At 39.1% G+C, this 15,059-nt stretch overlaps 1 protein-coding gene across 1 annotated transcript in view; it reads left to right on the plus strand.

The window, feature by feature from the left end:
• The window catches only part of LOC129722167 (low-density lipoprotein receptor-related protein 6), a 70,561-nt gene continuing 55,502 nt past the window's right edge, over window positions 1–15,059 (plus strand). Inside the window, exons 1-2 of the mRNA XM_055675437.1 lie at window positions 1–713; window positions 2,687–3,490. Of these exons, the coding sequence (XP_055531412.1) occupies window positions 3,349–3,490 (142 nt within the window). The 5' untranslated portion in view covers window positions 1–713; window positions 2,687–3,348. The remainder of the gene's footprint in view (window positions 714–2,686; window positions 3,491–15,059) is intronic.

The following is a 15,059-nucleotide window of genomic DNA, read 5'->3' on the forward strand; positions in this document are numbered from 1 at the left end:
GTGCTGTCGTTTGCACGCGTATTTGCCGTTGCTCCGCGCGTAATTTGAGTGACTTCTCTTCTGTGGTATCTTCTTTAGTGTTCTTGTTTTTTATTTTTGTGTCGCAGTGAATGTTTACAAAGAAAGTGTATATTCTTAACAACAATTAAACAGAGCAAGGCTAGCATAGCTGTGTGAAGAATAAAAATAAACGCAAGTCCACCGAGTAAGCTGCTTACGACGATGCGTACATTTAAGCCGATAGTGACATCTGCGGTGGTGTTCGTGTGACGCACGGAACGTTCGTACGGACTAAAGACCGAATGAGCCAAAAATCAGTGTGGGTTGGAACCGGGTGGGAGTTGTGGCGGTGTGTAACACGGTGCCGTTCCTTCTTCGTCTGCTCGTGCACATTGCTGCTGGCTGACAGAAGAAACCGTACATGTGTGTGATGTGATGGCAGTTAATTTGTAGATTTGTGAAGTTTAAAAACATCAAAATCGCAAACAAGTGACATATTTTTTAGTGTAATTACTAGCAGAAAATGTTCTGCTAGTTGTAAGTTACCAAGTGCAACGTACGTCACAGTTTGAAGACTTGTTTTCAAAGAATTTTGCTGTTTGGTTGTGTGTGATATCTTATTGAGTTTTATTTTCATGGAAAAGAACCTGCGGTGCACAGTGGGATATTACAAGTTGTTTCTGGGCTTGGAAGCAGTTCTTTGAGGAGAAAAGGTATAGAAAAATGGTTTATTGTTTTCCTTTTATATGATTTCATCCTGAGTCATTGTCAAGTTACGGTTCTGAAGTAACTTATGAAACTTACAAAGCTTTCTGCTTTATTGTTATGCATACACGGGTTTTTTGGTGGTCCCCGTGGTTCTGTGGTTAGCGATGTCGGTCGGCTAGCTCTCCCACACGGTTGTGATATAGGGTTCGATTCCCGATCAGGTCGAGGATCTTTTCGAGCTGGAAATTTTCTCGACTCAGCACTGGGGCACGGTGTATCGTTGTACTTATCCTACACATGCAAAATGTGCCAAAAACAATATCGATAACGAATTTTGTCAACTAATCTAGTTGATCGAGACCGCATAAGCCCCCCAGGCTTGCGTGCGATATTGTTTGTTTACACGGGTTTTAGTTTTATGTTCAAATTTACGGATTTAGTTACATTAGCTTTCACACCAAACTGAACAGTTGAGTTGCAGAAAAAAAAAATCAAAAGAAAAGTGATAACAAAAAACTTCAACAATGTCAGCCATTTGCGGATATAGGTGAAGCTTGATTAAAACTTCTTACAGTAAGGACTTTTTTACGCGGATTGCTTTTTTCATTACCAAAAAACGGTATAAGATATCGACCTCATTTCTATCACGTTTTCCGTTTTAGGTCAAAAGTAATCATATATAAGTTTTTAACAAAATTCACAATTTTTGGTGTAAATACTGAAAATTTCAAATATTGAATTTTGGTCCCTAGATTGACCACTATCATATTTAAACGAGGTTCAAATATTTTAGAACGGTTATCTTCGTTATATTTTCAACTCAAAAGTTTTACGCGGTCCTCCTTTGGAATTGGTGTCAGTAATTTTTTTCAATTTCAATACATATTGCTATGATTTTGATAATTGTTTCATGTTGATCCACCAACTTCGTCTTACTACTCTTAACTACTGAATGTTTAGATCGAACATAGTACACCAAAGTCGCTTTTAACGCGGGGGATACGTGCCGCGTGAAAAAACGCGTAAATTCCGGAATCCGCGTAAAAAAACCGCGTAAATTCCGGAATCCGCGTAAAAAAAACCATCGTTAATTTTGCATTCCGAGTGAAGGAATCCGCGTAAAAAAAAGCCGCGTAAAACAAAAACCGCGTAAAAAGCGACCTTAGTGTATCTTCATTTAATCTAGTCTAGTCTGCACTTATACAACCAGTACTTGAAGGAATCCTGGAAAACGATATCCATCATTTTTCATATTAAAAAAATGATTTTCATACATTTTTCATGTCAATTTCATCCACAAGTCACGTCGAACTGGGCATTTCGTACCGAGGATATAGCTTCTTTATTCGCTTCGGCTAGAGTATCTTCATCTAGGTTTCAAACTATATTTCCTAACTAAAAACAAATTCAGCAAATAGATAATAGAGAGTTAATAGTTAATTATAGTTTTGAAGTTAAAATATAGACGACTGCCACTAGCGAGTTAATTAAACCATCAAAACTCGTTCCAATCAAACATTACTATTTCAAATTGTCGTGTACAGGATTTTTTCTCTAATGATAGTTTTCAAAAACTTTGAATGGGTTGCCAGATTGCTGGAAAGTCCAGTCGGCCAAACTTTGACTTTAAATTTTATCCTAGCTATAAAATCTGGATAAATGGATATCAAATCTTGCTATCTGGATACATTTTCAAAAATCTGGATAATCTAGATAATTTTAGATACCTGGCAACGCTGATCCTAGCAGTAAAGGAGCATTAGCAGGATAAATTAGGGAATGAAGAACTCAAAATGACACCCACTTCGGACGTGATAACGAGATTTAGCTCTTAAAATTGGATCAGTCCCAATGAAAACAAATCCAGTGTGCGCAGACCAGACAACGACCGACGGACCTCTTGTTTTCGATCATTATTTATTTATTCTAGTTCTGCACTAACACACTACCGTTCTCGGTTGCTCCATTCACATTGCAGATACTTCTCGCCACACAGATTCGACAGACGGTCCCGAACTCAACCAAATCCAAAGCCAGATCGGATCCGAAGCGACAACAGTTTCACAAGCAACAACAGACGAAAGAGAGAAAATGTCGGTGTTGGTGTGTGTGTGCTTTATACGCAGGTTCTGAAACAGGCAAAAAACCCTAAAGTGATCCTCAATCAAGTGTATGTAGTTTGGTAGTCTGAGCGCGGTAGAGAATCCAGAGCTCCAGAAAACGGACGGCCAACGCAAACGAAGACGACGACGGAGATCGCGACGGTATCACAACACCATATCTCCGTCTGCCGTGTTTCGAAGAAGAGTGTTTTCATAATTTCTGTCTTGACAAGTGAGTGAGATAGCAGCAGGCTGTGTCCAAGTCACGCTCACGCAGTACGAAGCAATACTTTCCAGGTTAGGATAATATACGGAAAGAAACACAGAGGATAAACCTGCTGTGCAGAGTGTGTTGAGATTTGAGTGCGTTTTGAAATTTTACGTGTTTCTATAATCAGGTAACAGAACAAACGGTAGGGAGGTTTGTTTTTTGTTTTTCTCTCGATCGAAAAGTTAAGCAGTGCGGAAAGGTCCGATGGTTTGCCATCGATGATCGTTCGATCTACTACAGTGGTGCGGCAGTGCTGAGAATGCCGAGATGGCCTACGGGCCAATTGTTTCGCGTTTCTCGCGACCATTCGCTTTGGGACTTCCGGCTGACTACAGCGCGACGAGCGTTCAACGGTGGCTCCTGATAGTGGTTCTACTGCTGACAGACTTCCTGCCACGGAATGGTTTAGGTGAGTACTTTTGCATTACATTTGCATTTCAGTTATGACTAAACAAGTGTTTTATATGTTTCTTGGGCCTCATTTTCTGCCTATTCGATACGATTTTTGAGTACAAGGGTTTGAGTACACAAATTATTAGAAATCGCATAATATAGTTTCACTTCATAAGCGGAATGAAGCTTCCCTGTAGATCAGATTACTGACCAAAGATTACCCTATGCTCTGTAAATAGCACGAAGTGCTACTGAATGCCACCCGGCGATAAAACGTGCTGGATTCGCTGCAGCACCGGGTGGACGCGGACCCTCTTATCAGTGAGGGGACCGATAAAACCGATATTGGCGATGAGATAAGAAAGATTGTGTACGTAACGCAACTGGACCCTTTGGTAGAGCTAGATTTTGTGTAATGATTCCAAACTAACCAAACTACCACACACTTGAAACCCACACAACGAAAACCTTCGTTTTTCTTGTATCCCATTAGAAGCAAGACTTTATTGCTCAATAAATTAAAAATAAACTTTTGCCGTAAAGTTTATCTTTCCCATCCCAACTGAAGGAAGAGGCATTAGGACGATTAACGATAAAAAAAAACAAACTGTAGTGCGTAGTGTGTTTACTGCTTCATTTCAGGATCTTGATATTTTGCCCGGTCGTCATCGTGTCGCGGTGCGGGAAGAAATTATCGAGCGCCTGTTTGCTCATTCTGGTCAGTCGTGTTCCGTCCAATTTTCGAGTCACGTTGGCCGTATAAAACATGTCCCACTCGGTCGTTAATATGTGTTGCGCGTAGAGGAATGGCGCTTTCCAGAGTGTTTTCGGGTAGTTTTTACGGGCTTAACGCATAATAATGACTAATCGATCTGTTGAGAAACGAACTGTGAAGATTGGGTGCGTCAAGTTGGGGTCTAAAACGTTTTTTGAGTCGTAAAATCATAAACGAATGGTTGAATGATTTTCAGTCGAAACTCAATCGGAATTTGATATCGTTTTATTTTTTCTTGATGACAATTGATAAAATAAAGCAACAATTTTACCGCATTTTTCAAATTAAATCATAATATTTTTTTGCGATTTGCTCAAACACCTCTTGCATTCACCAAATTTGAAGCGTAAGTTTCATTACGATGATTTACTGGGTTCGAAAAATCCCTTCAGATACTATTCCCGAATAATTGTTTTGCGAAGCGACTTTTCCCATCCTTGATTACAACATTTTTCTTAGTTTTAATTCAGAGGAAACATCTCTAATTAGCCGACTGAATGGAGAGTAAGCCGGTAATAGTCTAATAGCGACGAGTATAAAGTGTATGTATGATCGCATCACTTATCAAGGTGAATCCTGAAAACCTCCTTCCTGTGACCTTTGGGGAGATGCAGAGGTTAACACGGTCTCCAAACAGCAAGGATCACACTAAGATTCTTTCTCTTTTCCCTCCTGTTTGCAATGACGTGCTCGGCGTCGTTATTGATCCTTCAAAGAATTGAGTCACTAAAACTTGTACAATGAAAATGGTCGAACATTCCCAACCCCATTAATTTGATTCATTGTGCAATTTTACTGATTCGGATCAATCACGGAATAGCAACAATTGATATGTGCAGTCAGTCAAACTAAGCTAAGCTAAGAAGTTTTAATTCAGAGAAAAACAAATCCCGATGTAAACAATTTTTCATTTTTTATGAAATTCAGAGACGACCATTTTTCCGAGCCTTAATCAAATTTCTCGATTTACACGGACGAAACCGGCTTGAACAATGATTGCTCTCAGGAAAATTGAAAATCAATTAAATTTCATTTCTGGGCACCCTACAATCAGGATGGGAAGAAATGCATTGAGCCTGTTCAACGTGCACACCTAAAATTGATTGCCGGGTCTTGGTGATTTTTGCCGAGAACGACACCACTGAGTGCTCGGTTGAAAAACTAATGACAGATGTCACATTTTTTCGTTAATCTCGGTTCAAGTTAACTGAAATTTCACTATCACTACCGAGATCACGGATATTTTTTGCCGAATTTTCAGTTAGGTGAACCGAGATTTACGAAAAAAAAGTGAGCACTCAGTGGTGCCGTTCTCGTCGAAAACTACCGAGACCCGGCAATACATTTTAAGTGTGTAGATTTATTCTCTTCGCTTTACGACATCTCAGGTGAACAAATCCTCGCCACATACCCTGGTACAAAAGCCGATGTCTGTTGTTTAGATTAAAGCTGTTAAAGGATATACGAAACTTGGCTATAGCGTGCTTCATCGGTGACCTTCTTCAGGGCAATATTTACTGCTCTTCGCAAACTCACCTCCAGGTTTGTAAATGGTCATGGTGGAACAATTTTTCTTTGCGATAATCATTTTCTTTTTCCTCTGACGGTAGCAAGGCTCACTATCTTGTCACGTTTATTTGCTGAGCTTGAAGTTAGGTTTCGTCTCTTTAAAATGTTTATTTTTGACTCATTTTGAACCCTTCAAAAATGCACCCCTAAATCTAACAATTTAAAAGAACTTCTACAGTTAAGCTTACTCTCTAGTCTACACATTGTACATTTTATGGTTAAGAACGTAGGTAACAAAAACAATATCGCACGCTTAGCCTTGGGGCTAAAAGCGGTCTCGATCAACTAGATTAGTTGAGAGAATTCGTTATGGATATTGTTTTTAGGGACATTTTGCATGTGTAGGATAAGTACAACGATACACCGTGCCCCAGTGGTGAGTAAACAGAATTTCCAGCTCGAAAAGATCCTCGACTCGATCGGGAATCGAACCCGATATAATAAATATAATAAAATATAAATAATCTATCCTCTGTATAGTGGGGATTTTTTATTGAAAAAATTGAAACAAAAATAAAAGTTTAAAAATGTAAGTCGTCAGTTTTCCTAGGCGAATGATTTAGTCCTGAATTATTTTTTTTCCGATTCGCTGTAGCAACCTCAAAAGTTTGAAATTTTAAAACAGTATATCCTAGAATCAGTGTTGCCACATTTTCATCTGTACTACGAGGGTAAAAATCTTTTTCATCTGTACTTTTTCTTCCGAAAATCTGTACCAATCTGTAAAATTTGTGTTGCATAGAAGGTTTACTTTTGTTAACCTTAAAAAAGTTACAGACAGAAGTTGCGAGTTTTTCATTTAGTTGATGATGTAAACACATATTTTTATTGAATTTGGAATTTGTTTTCAACTGTTTCGGGAAGGAAAGCAGGACAACAGTAACGGTTGCATCAAAACACGGGTTGGTCCTTCGCATCGAGCTCTCCAGGAATGTTAGTTTTTGTATTGTTTTCCAAGTGATGCAAAAAAATAGCAGTTCAATCAAAATCTGTACTCATCTGTATCTTTTGACAAAAATCTGTAATCTGTACCGTACAGAATCTGTACCAGAAACAACGAAAAAATCTGTACCCTTCCAGATAAATCTGTACCTGTGGCAACACTGCCTAGAATCCAAGTTGAGATATGATTTTTCTGTAACATATTGTCGGTAATTCGGATAGCTGTGAAAAAGTCGAAGAACCAGGATGCCAGAATCCAAATTATTTTTATTAGTAGCACATTTTGCTTCCGTGTAATGCCCGGAAAGAAAAAAAAAATTGAATCTAAAGGCAAATGTGCTTTCAAAAAAAATATTTCCATCTTTCATTTCTAGTTTCAGAAAATGGATAAGGTAAAGATCACAAAAGCTTTTTTTCAGTATTTTTCCTGCGTTAATTTGCATGAATGAATTCTTCCATAAACCACTACAGTTGCCCCTGAAGATGTCACTGATTAGTAACGAAACGTCGACAATACAAAACAAAGGTCGTTTTGCTTTATTAGGACTGCTTAGCCGAAAACACACACAACGCACAAAAAACTCTTACCAACAATTACACTGCTAAGCACAGCTTTTGCTCTAGAGCTCAAACTGTAAAAATGAAAAATTATAGCTTTTAACCAGTCGTATGAATTTTGATGCCCCTAGCATAGAGAACTTTTCCAGGCATTTAACTAAGTTTTCCCGTTAGCAAACGTAGAAGCGATGAACCCGGCAAGGTTCGTGTGGTTTTTTGAGGTACTTCTGCATTTACTAGGCAGTTGACAGGAGTGAGTAGAAAGCTATAATTATTTTATGACAACTTTTTTGAGCTTTAGGATAACTTTTTTTCGGTTTTGTCAAACAGTGTTTTAAATAAAATTAAAATTCAATTCGTTCACCTTTAGCCTTTATGATCGCCTGGAGTCGTTTTGGGAAAGCATTACAAGCACACGCATCACATGATCAGGTATTTCGTTCTATATTTTTTGACGTAGAACTACGTCTCTCAGGAAGTTTGACTACATGCTCGGCTACATACAGATGTAAAATGAAAATCTAAAACCGGAAAAATATGTCCAATTTTGAAATACTAATAAATCGGTTAGATTTCAAAGGATTTTCTTCGTTCTTGCAGCAATAGATTGGAAAATCTTCTAAGATTCCTCCCAGAAAATTGTAATTTTGTTATTCGAACTATTGTGCTATTGAAAATTGTCAAGCCTTGTCAAAACGCAAAATTCGACCTCTGATTAGTCGTTATATGATTGCTTCTCAAGCATGGTCGATATAATTATAGACCTAGTAATTTGAAATGTGCTTTTTGGCCTATAAGTAAGCCAAAACTGTCCATATTAGTTCTAGACAGCAACAACAGCAGTCCTCCGTTAGCAGCACTATCAGTGTAGCAGATTCCAACGACAGCGGATAGCGGCCACAGCTGTGGCATGGCAACGGATAGCTCAGCAGTTGCAGCGGGTCTTAGCAACGATAGTAGCAGGGCCAGCTGATGCAGTGGGGCACTACCTTTAGTGAAATGCTGTCTCTGTGTGATAGCGGGCACTAGTAAATGCATCCAATGAAAAGTTGCCTCATTTTGACAACACACGCTGGCGTTAAAAATACATGAGCCGTCTGGTTTTGAGTGTAACAGCTTTTCATCGTGTTATCTATCACAAGGAATTCCTCATTCGCGAAGTGAACGGCATCTTATCCGATATTGAGTTGAATAGTTGAATTTTTTAGAATTTATATGGGTAGGTGTTCACGGAGGGGGAGGGGGAGTCAAAATCGTTAAAAATCTGTCCACGTGGTATGTGGATGGCCCCTTTGTTTAGTAGCGAGCAGCATATATACATTAGCCGGAACTTCTTCTAATGAAAAGTTGCCGTATTTTGACAACACATAAACTTTTTGAAAATGCTGGCTTTCAAAGTATATGGGGCGTCAAATTTTCAGTGTAAAAACAGCTTTAAACTGAAATCAGGAAGTGCCCTAATCTACTCTGTCGGGGTAGCACACGATCAACATTATTTCTGATATGAAATTGAACAACAACAGTCCTTATGCGGACAACAAACAAATTATTGAAGATTGAATATTTTCTCGGTTTGTGCTGGAATTGAAAGTAAAAAGTTATTTTAATCTGCATGCACTTAGACTGTTGAAACTTGTTTGCGTTGTCTAGTGTTTATTTCATTCCTGTTCAGTGATGTATGTGCAAACTAAAATTCGGTAGCACTTCAACTCCTGTTTTGCACAACATTTCAAACATATTCAATACAAGTAATGCAACAAACAACCTTATGTAGTTCTACGTCAACCTTGCGGTCGTGGCTTTGCATACAACCCTTGTGATTTTTTCAACATCGTCTCAAATTTCTTAACTCCCATCGGCTCTTGAATCTTTCCTGTATCATTTCCCAAATAAAAAAATTAAATGAATTGACATCTTATGAACAAGCTGGCCACAATTCCTCAAAGTTGAAATCCAGCAAATTAACTTCGCACCAAGCTTGTCACGGATATATGATTTTGAAATAGTAAAACCGCTTGGAATGATAAAGAGCTATCTTGAAATGATGCTGCATAGATTCTATCATTCTGGGCATTAAGACTTTACCGCAACACGATTTTTTTTTCATCCAAAAGAGAATCACCGTGTCAGCGGCGAAGCTCTCGACATCGAGTTATTTACTTTAATTTACTCCTGGAAGTCCGTGCATTTTATATTTTTTGTAAGGTCTGAATCTCAAATCTTCTTTGAATATATTTTGGATTGTGTTCGCCGACCGGCAAGAATTTCGATGAATTCGTTCGCGAATCGCCTTCACCAAATTTGGATTTCGAATACTGTTAGGACGACTCGTTTTTTTTTTATTTTTATTGTGCCTGCTTCCTTCCCTTTTTGGTAGAGTGCGATCGATTGAAGTACGACATATACCTCCACTAATATCTAACACAGTCTTTTACCTCTTCTTTAATAACAATGGTAAACACAGGTTTTGCCCTAGAACTCAAACTTGAAAAAAAAAAATAATGATTGTAGCTTTTTTACGAAAATAATTTTGAATTTCGTAATTAATTTTTCGTAAAAATGTTATATCTCGAGATTGGCTCATATTACCACGGGGTTGAAGTGCTTCTTACGTAAAATTTTCCGAGAAATACGATGAAACCACCAAATTTAAAATAAAATAAGCTGCATTGGCCGAAAAATGCAAATTTAATTTTAAAATACAAAAATAATCCATCTGGAAACACTTCCGGTCAAAAACAGTATTTTTTCTGGATTCCTTGGTTTATTTTCTTCAAAATTCACCTATCACTATTTTTCGGGTGCCTTACCTTAGGGCCATAAATTATAAAATAAATTAATTACGAAATTTACAACTATTTTCGTAAAATTGTTATATCTCGAGATTGGCTCATATTACCTCGGGATGATAGTTGCTTCTTACGTAAAATTTTCCAAGAAACACGATGAAATTATCAAATTTAAAATAAAAATGGCTGCATTTGCCGAAAATTTAAAATTAGTTTTCAAATATAAAAATAATTTATCTGGCTACACTTACAGTCAAAACTTATATTTTTTTCTGGATTCCTTGGTTTATTTTCTGCAAAAATCATCTATCAATATTTTTCGGACATCTTACGTCTATGAATTGTAAGAAAAAGGAAAAAGAGATTTTTGACAAAAATTTCATGACTTTGCAATGAAGAGGGGGATCCTACAGAGCGGGGAGTATTCCAATCGACACCAAAATTGGGATTTTTCCAAAGAGACAGTAGATGAATAATTCCCCCAACTATGAGCAAAATCTGTGATGGTCGTATCCAAATGGCATCTCAATGGTACTCAGAGGAGGGAGGTATTCATCGAAGCGTTCGACTGCGCGTGGCCCCCATGCTAAATTGCGTTAGTTGAGGGTAGGAGGTATTCAAAATTGTCAAAATTCTCCGATATGTCAAAAGCGAATGTCCCTTATGATAGATTTTTATGATTAAAGAGTATTTCTACGCAAAATACACAACTATTTTTAGAAACAAAGGCAAAAAACTGCAAAAAGAGATAAAAAACCAGCAATTCGTATGAAAATCTATTTTTAAAATATAAGCGTTTTGTGGGTCCATTAAATGACCTCGGATCAACTTCAAATTTTCATGGTTGATTATTGGAGTAAAAAGGAAACTTTTTCCGCCCGGCGCTCATCGAAATAGCATGTTGTTGCAAAAATTGCCACTCTAATGGGCATGGGTTTTGGAACTCGGCATATAGAACAGAAAATTGCATCAGATGACGCGATAAAAACCCGGCAAGAAGCCTGCCTTCTACCGGATTCTTACCATAAACGAACAGTACACGTACACACAACCATTAGCCGGTTCGTGGGTAGGTCAGTACCTTGCTTACAGTGGAAGCCAAGTCTTCCTGTGAAAGTGGTAAGCTGCCCCGTACAACGTGTAACTTGTCGTCACCTGAGCGGCGGTGAGTTACAGGTTTAGTTTGGGATTAAGGGGAGCAGTAGAGCAGGAGAGTAGCCGCTTTGGACTTAAGCTCTAGAACAGAGACGGGTCGAGGAAAGCCGGTAGAATAAAAAAGATAGACAGTGGTTTCGCGAGGGGAAATTTTGTGTCGCAGATTTACTCTAGGGCTAGCGTCAAGGTGATTATACTAAACGAAATTAATTTTCTACGAGGAGCAATTTCACGCAGAAGTTTAACGTGTCCGGGACTTCGGTGTTTCTTTCGCGAGTTATCACACCTTTTTCCGAGATTGCACTACATTCTGGTGACAGCGGTGGGATTATTTGGGGCAACCCTGTATGGTTTTCAATGAAACACATTTATTTTTTGCAATCAGTTCATAAGGTTGGCTTGTAAAGAGTTTCTCCTTGAAATTTTTCCACTGCAGGAGTGAAATCAAGGAAACCGAAAAGTTCAATAAAACAGATTGGCAAATAATTTAAAAATCGTCAATCGGTCTCTTACAGCTTGGAAAAAAATCGTTTCTCGAATGATACTATAAATGTTCGCGAATGGTCGACGACAAATCGCAAAACTCTTCGATTCTCAACTGGGTCCACTGCCTGCCACCCTCTCACTGCTGTGCGTATCGAGGGCTTCTTTTAGTTATCCAAGCGGCTTGCTACTAATTATACGGTTTCATTCCCTCGCAAAATTAACCAGAAAATTGTTACGCAACGAACGAGGCACATCATCACTTGTAATAAATCCATAAATAATAAACAATACACTGAGTGGTTAGGTCCGAACTAAAATTCAGAGACCGCAAGCGAACGATAAGGCATTAAGCCAATCGTGCTGCTGGCCACGCTATCCATCCAGCGTCCAACTATCGGTAAACTCATACCACGAAAACCGTGAACTGCTTGCTTGCTGCACACAACGATACACAGTCAGCAGCAGCAGCCCGCTGGAACACACGGCCACCGAGAGCCGGCCAACCACCGATCGGCTCCAGCGACGACGACGGAGCAACGATCGTGTGCTGTATTATATATTATGCGCGAAATAAAAGTATGATCATCATCACTTAACTTGTCTTGTTATGTTACTCATTATTCTTCATTTTCTCGGTTTCTTGCTTCGTTCTTCTGGTACTTCTAGATTTTTTTTTCGGTTTGCCTGGAGTTAAACTTCGTTCTCTCCACTTGAGATTCGTACGTTGTTTTCATCGCCGGTCGTGGTGAAGAGTGAATGGCCTTGTCGAGAAATTCCTGTTTCTTCGATTTTCGATGCCCGCTGCTGCTGTCTCTACGGTGTTGTTATATTCCACTTCGTTCCACACGATGAGTCTGGAAGTCTGTACTGTACGCGAAGTTTTGACTTTCCTACCGGCCCTGGTCTTTCAGAATACGTGACACAATAAATGCTCCGAATGCTTAGCGCCTCGATCTCCCAAGGTGCGAAGATGTCCTGTTGAACGCTAATGACAAATACGAACATTTGAAGAACTGTCACAGTAGCAAACGACCGCAACCCGGTGCCATTGGAATGCCCGCAAACAATTTAGATTGAAATTGTTTAAATAATTAGCGGTGATTTTTTTTTTCCTGTACCGGCAGTGAGGTCGCACTCGGTGCTAAAGTGTGCCGCACACGGCGCATGGTCAGCTGAATGTCGTTTTTATTATTAGTGGAAGATTAATCTCCGTCGCTTTCGTCGCTCTTGCCGCCAGTATCACCTTCACGTTTCGGTGAGGTTCGGCTTGATTACAGAGACAGCTTTGGAATCTTGGCAAGTTTTTTTTTCTTTAAATATATTTTCGCGGGTGTGGCGACTGTGTTCAGTAAGATCTATCGCATATTTCGCACCAGAAACCGCTAGAGGAGAGTGTCAGTCTGTTTATCTTAATGGTCATTCTTTATGACACCTTTTTCCGCGCCCGTAGCTTTGACTGTCGCAGAAGCGCGTGGTCGATCATTTCTTGGAGAGAAAATTTATTTGACAGCTACGAAATTGCTTTCGGAGATTAAAATTCCCGAGATTGTTTTTTTTTTCGGTAGTCATTGGCTTGGCACTTCGTGGTACAGCGTTATCGAGGGTGTCCTTGCACGATTTATCGGATTACAAACTCGGGTCCGAAATTACGCTGTATCGGTGTTGTTATTGTTGGCCAAACATTTATCTACCCCGCGAGCGCTGTTTTGACACTCCATATGGGCCGGTTTATACTCTGTATTGGCGTGCTCACGCGAGATCGCAATCTTTTATTTGTTTTCGCGCGATCCTCTATTTGCCTGTTTGCATTATTAATCGATTTGAGACAACGATAATCCACTTAAATGTGAATTTATTTTTTGTGTGCCTATTCTCGTTCGCAACCCGCGATCGTGGGCACGAAAAGGCAACAGCAATATTATTTTTTTTTTGAAGTGGCGGTCACGAACGACAGCAGCAACAACAACAACAGTTAAGCATAGCCGTGCATGCAAAAAAAAAACGATAATGTAGAGTATATTATATTTTTTTCACAGCCACGATTATGGAAATCGCCAAAGAGGAACAATATTTGCGACAGGAAAACAGAAAAATGGGTTGGGGAATCTATAGGCACTAGAGATGCTTGTGCTAAAAAGGCCTTTTTGGTGAAATCAGTTTTTTTTTTCCTATAATGAAAGTTTTCGAGCGTTCGAAATATATACCTACTGCATTTTTTACTATTCCGGAAAATTTAACATCATCTATTGAAGTTTTTTCTATGTCGATTAAAATATTCAATAAGTTAAAGCATTCATGCGATTCTTACCATGCTTGTCGTAATTAATCAAGAATGTCTATAGTCGTTGTTACGAGTGAAATAGTAAAGTTTAAAACTACATATAAGATTTTCCACACGAGCTCAGCAAGCAATAACCGAACACAATACCCGTCGAGGTCAAATCGTTTCGAAACCAGTCCACGTGAAGGACAAGTCAACAAGCCAAACCATGACCATATATAATTTATGACGATGACTAGAGATAGTCGTGCTGTCGAGCGAAGAAATCTCGGTTGTTCTGTCTGCGGCGGTAATCGGAAGCCATATCTTCTACCAGCAGGCAAACATATTGAATCTCTCGATCGACAAAGGATCAGTTGTTAATTTTTTCTTCTCTCTCTTTTACTTCGACGAAGTTTTCCATGTAATATTCGTACCATTTGGCCTGAACTCTATATGTTAATTTATAATACAAAAAAAAAAATATTATTTTCTGAGCGATCTTCAACTTACGCAACACACATTCAACTCGGCTCGGCGAACTTTTTCTAGCAGCAAGGTCACCACAAGAGAGCAGGGAGAGCAGTGCGGGTTGGTGGAAATTTGTAAATGACTAATGATGAACCATTTATCTGTGGATATCAATCAATTTTTGCTTGCGAGCGAGCGAGCGAGCGAGATGATCGTCCTCGCCATCATTTTACTGCCGTGCCCGTTTCAGTCGTTGCAACACCCTCTTCACTCACTTTTGTAGTCGTCAGGAAGAGATATCTGATGCGTGTGCGTTTTTTTGTCTTGAAGAAGAAAAACGTCGAAAGGGAGATCGGGAGTTCCCTGTAGAGCAGCGAACGAGGGGCAAAAAATAAATAAAACGATCAGTGCCTTGTTATAAGATTTTAGGTTTCTCTGTCTCTCTCTCTGTCAGCTGTCTTCTTTATTTTGGGAAGAACGCAATTTTAGTAATGTGTTCTTATTACTTCTTTCGAGTTTCACTTTTGGCTCCCACCAGCCGGATTTGGTCTGATTCTTGCTTCGTTTTTCCCTCGATTGT

The sequence above is a fragment of the Wyeomyia smithii genome, chromosome 2, assembly GCF_029784165.1.
Source record: "Wyeomyia smithii strain HCP4-BCI-WySm-NY-G18 chromosome 2, ASM2978416v1, whole genome shotgun sequence".
Classification (NCBI taxonomy): Eukaryota; Metazoa; Arthropoda; class Insecta; order Diptera; family Culicidae; genus Wyeomyia; species Wyeomyia smithii.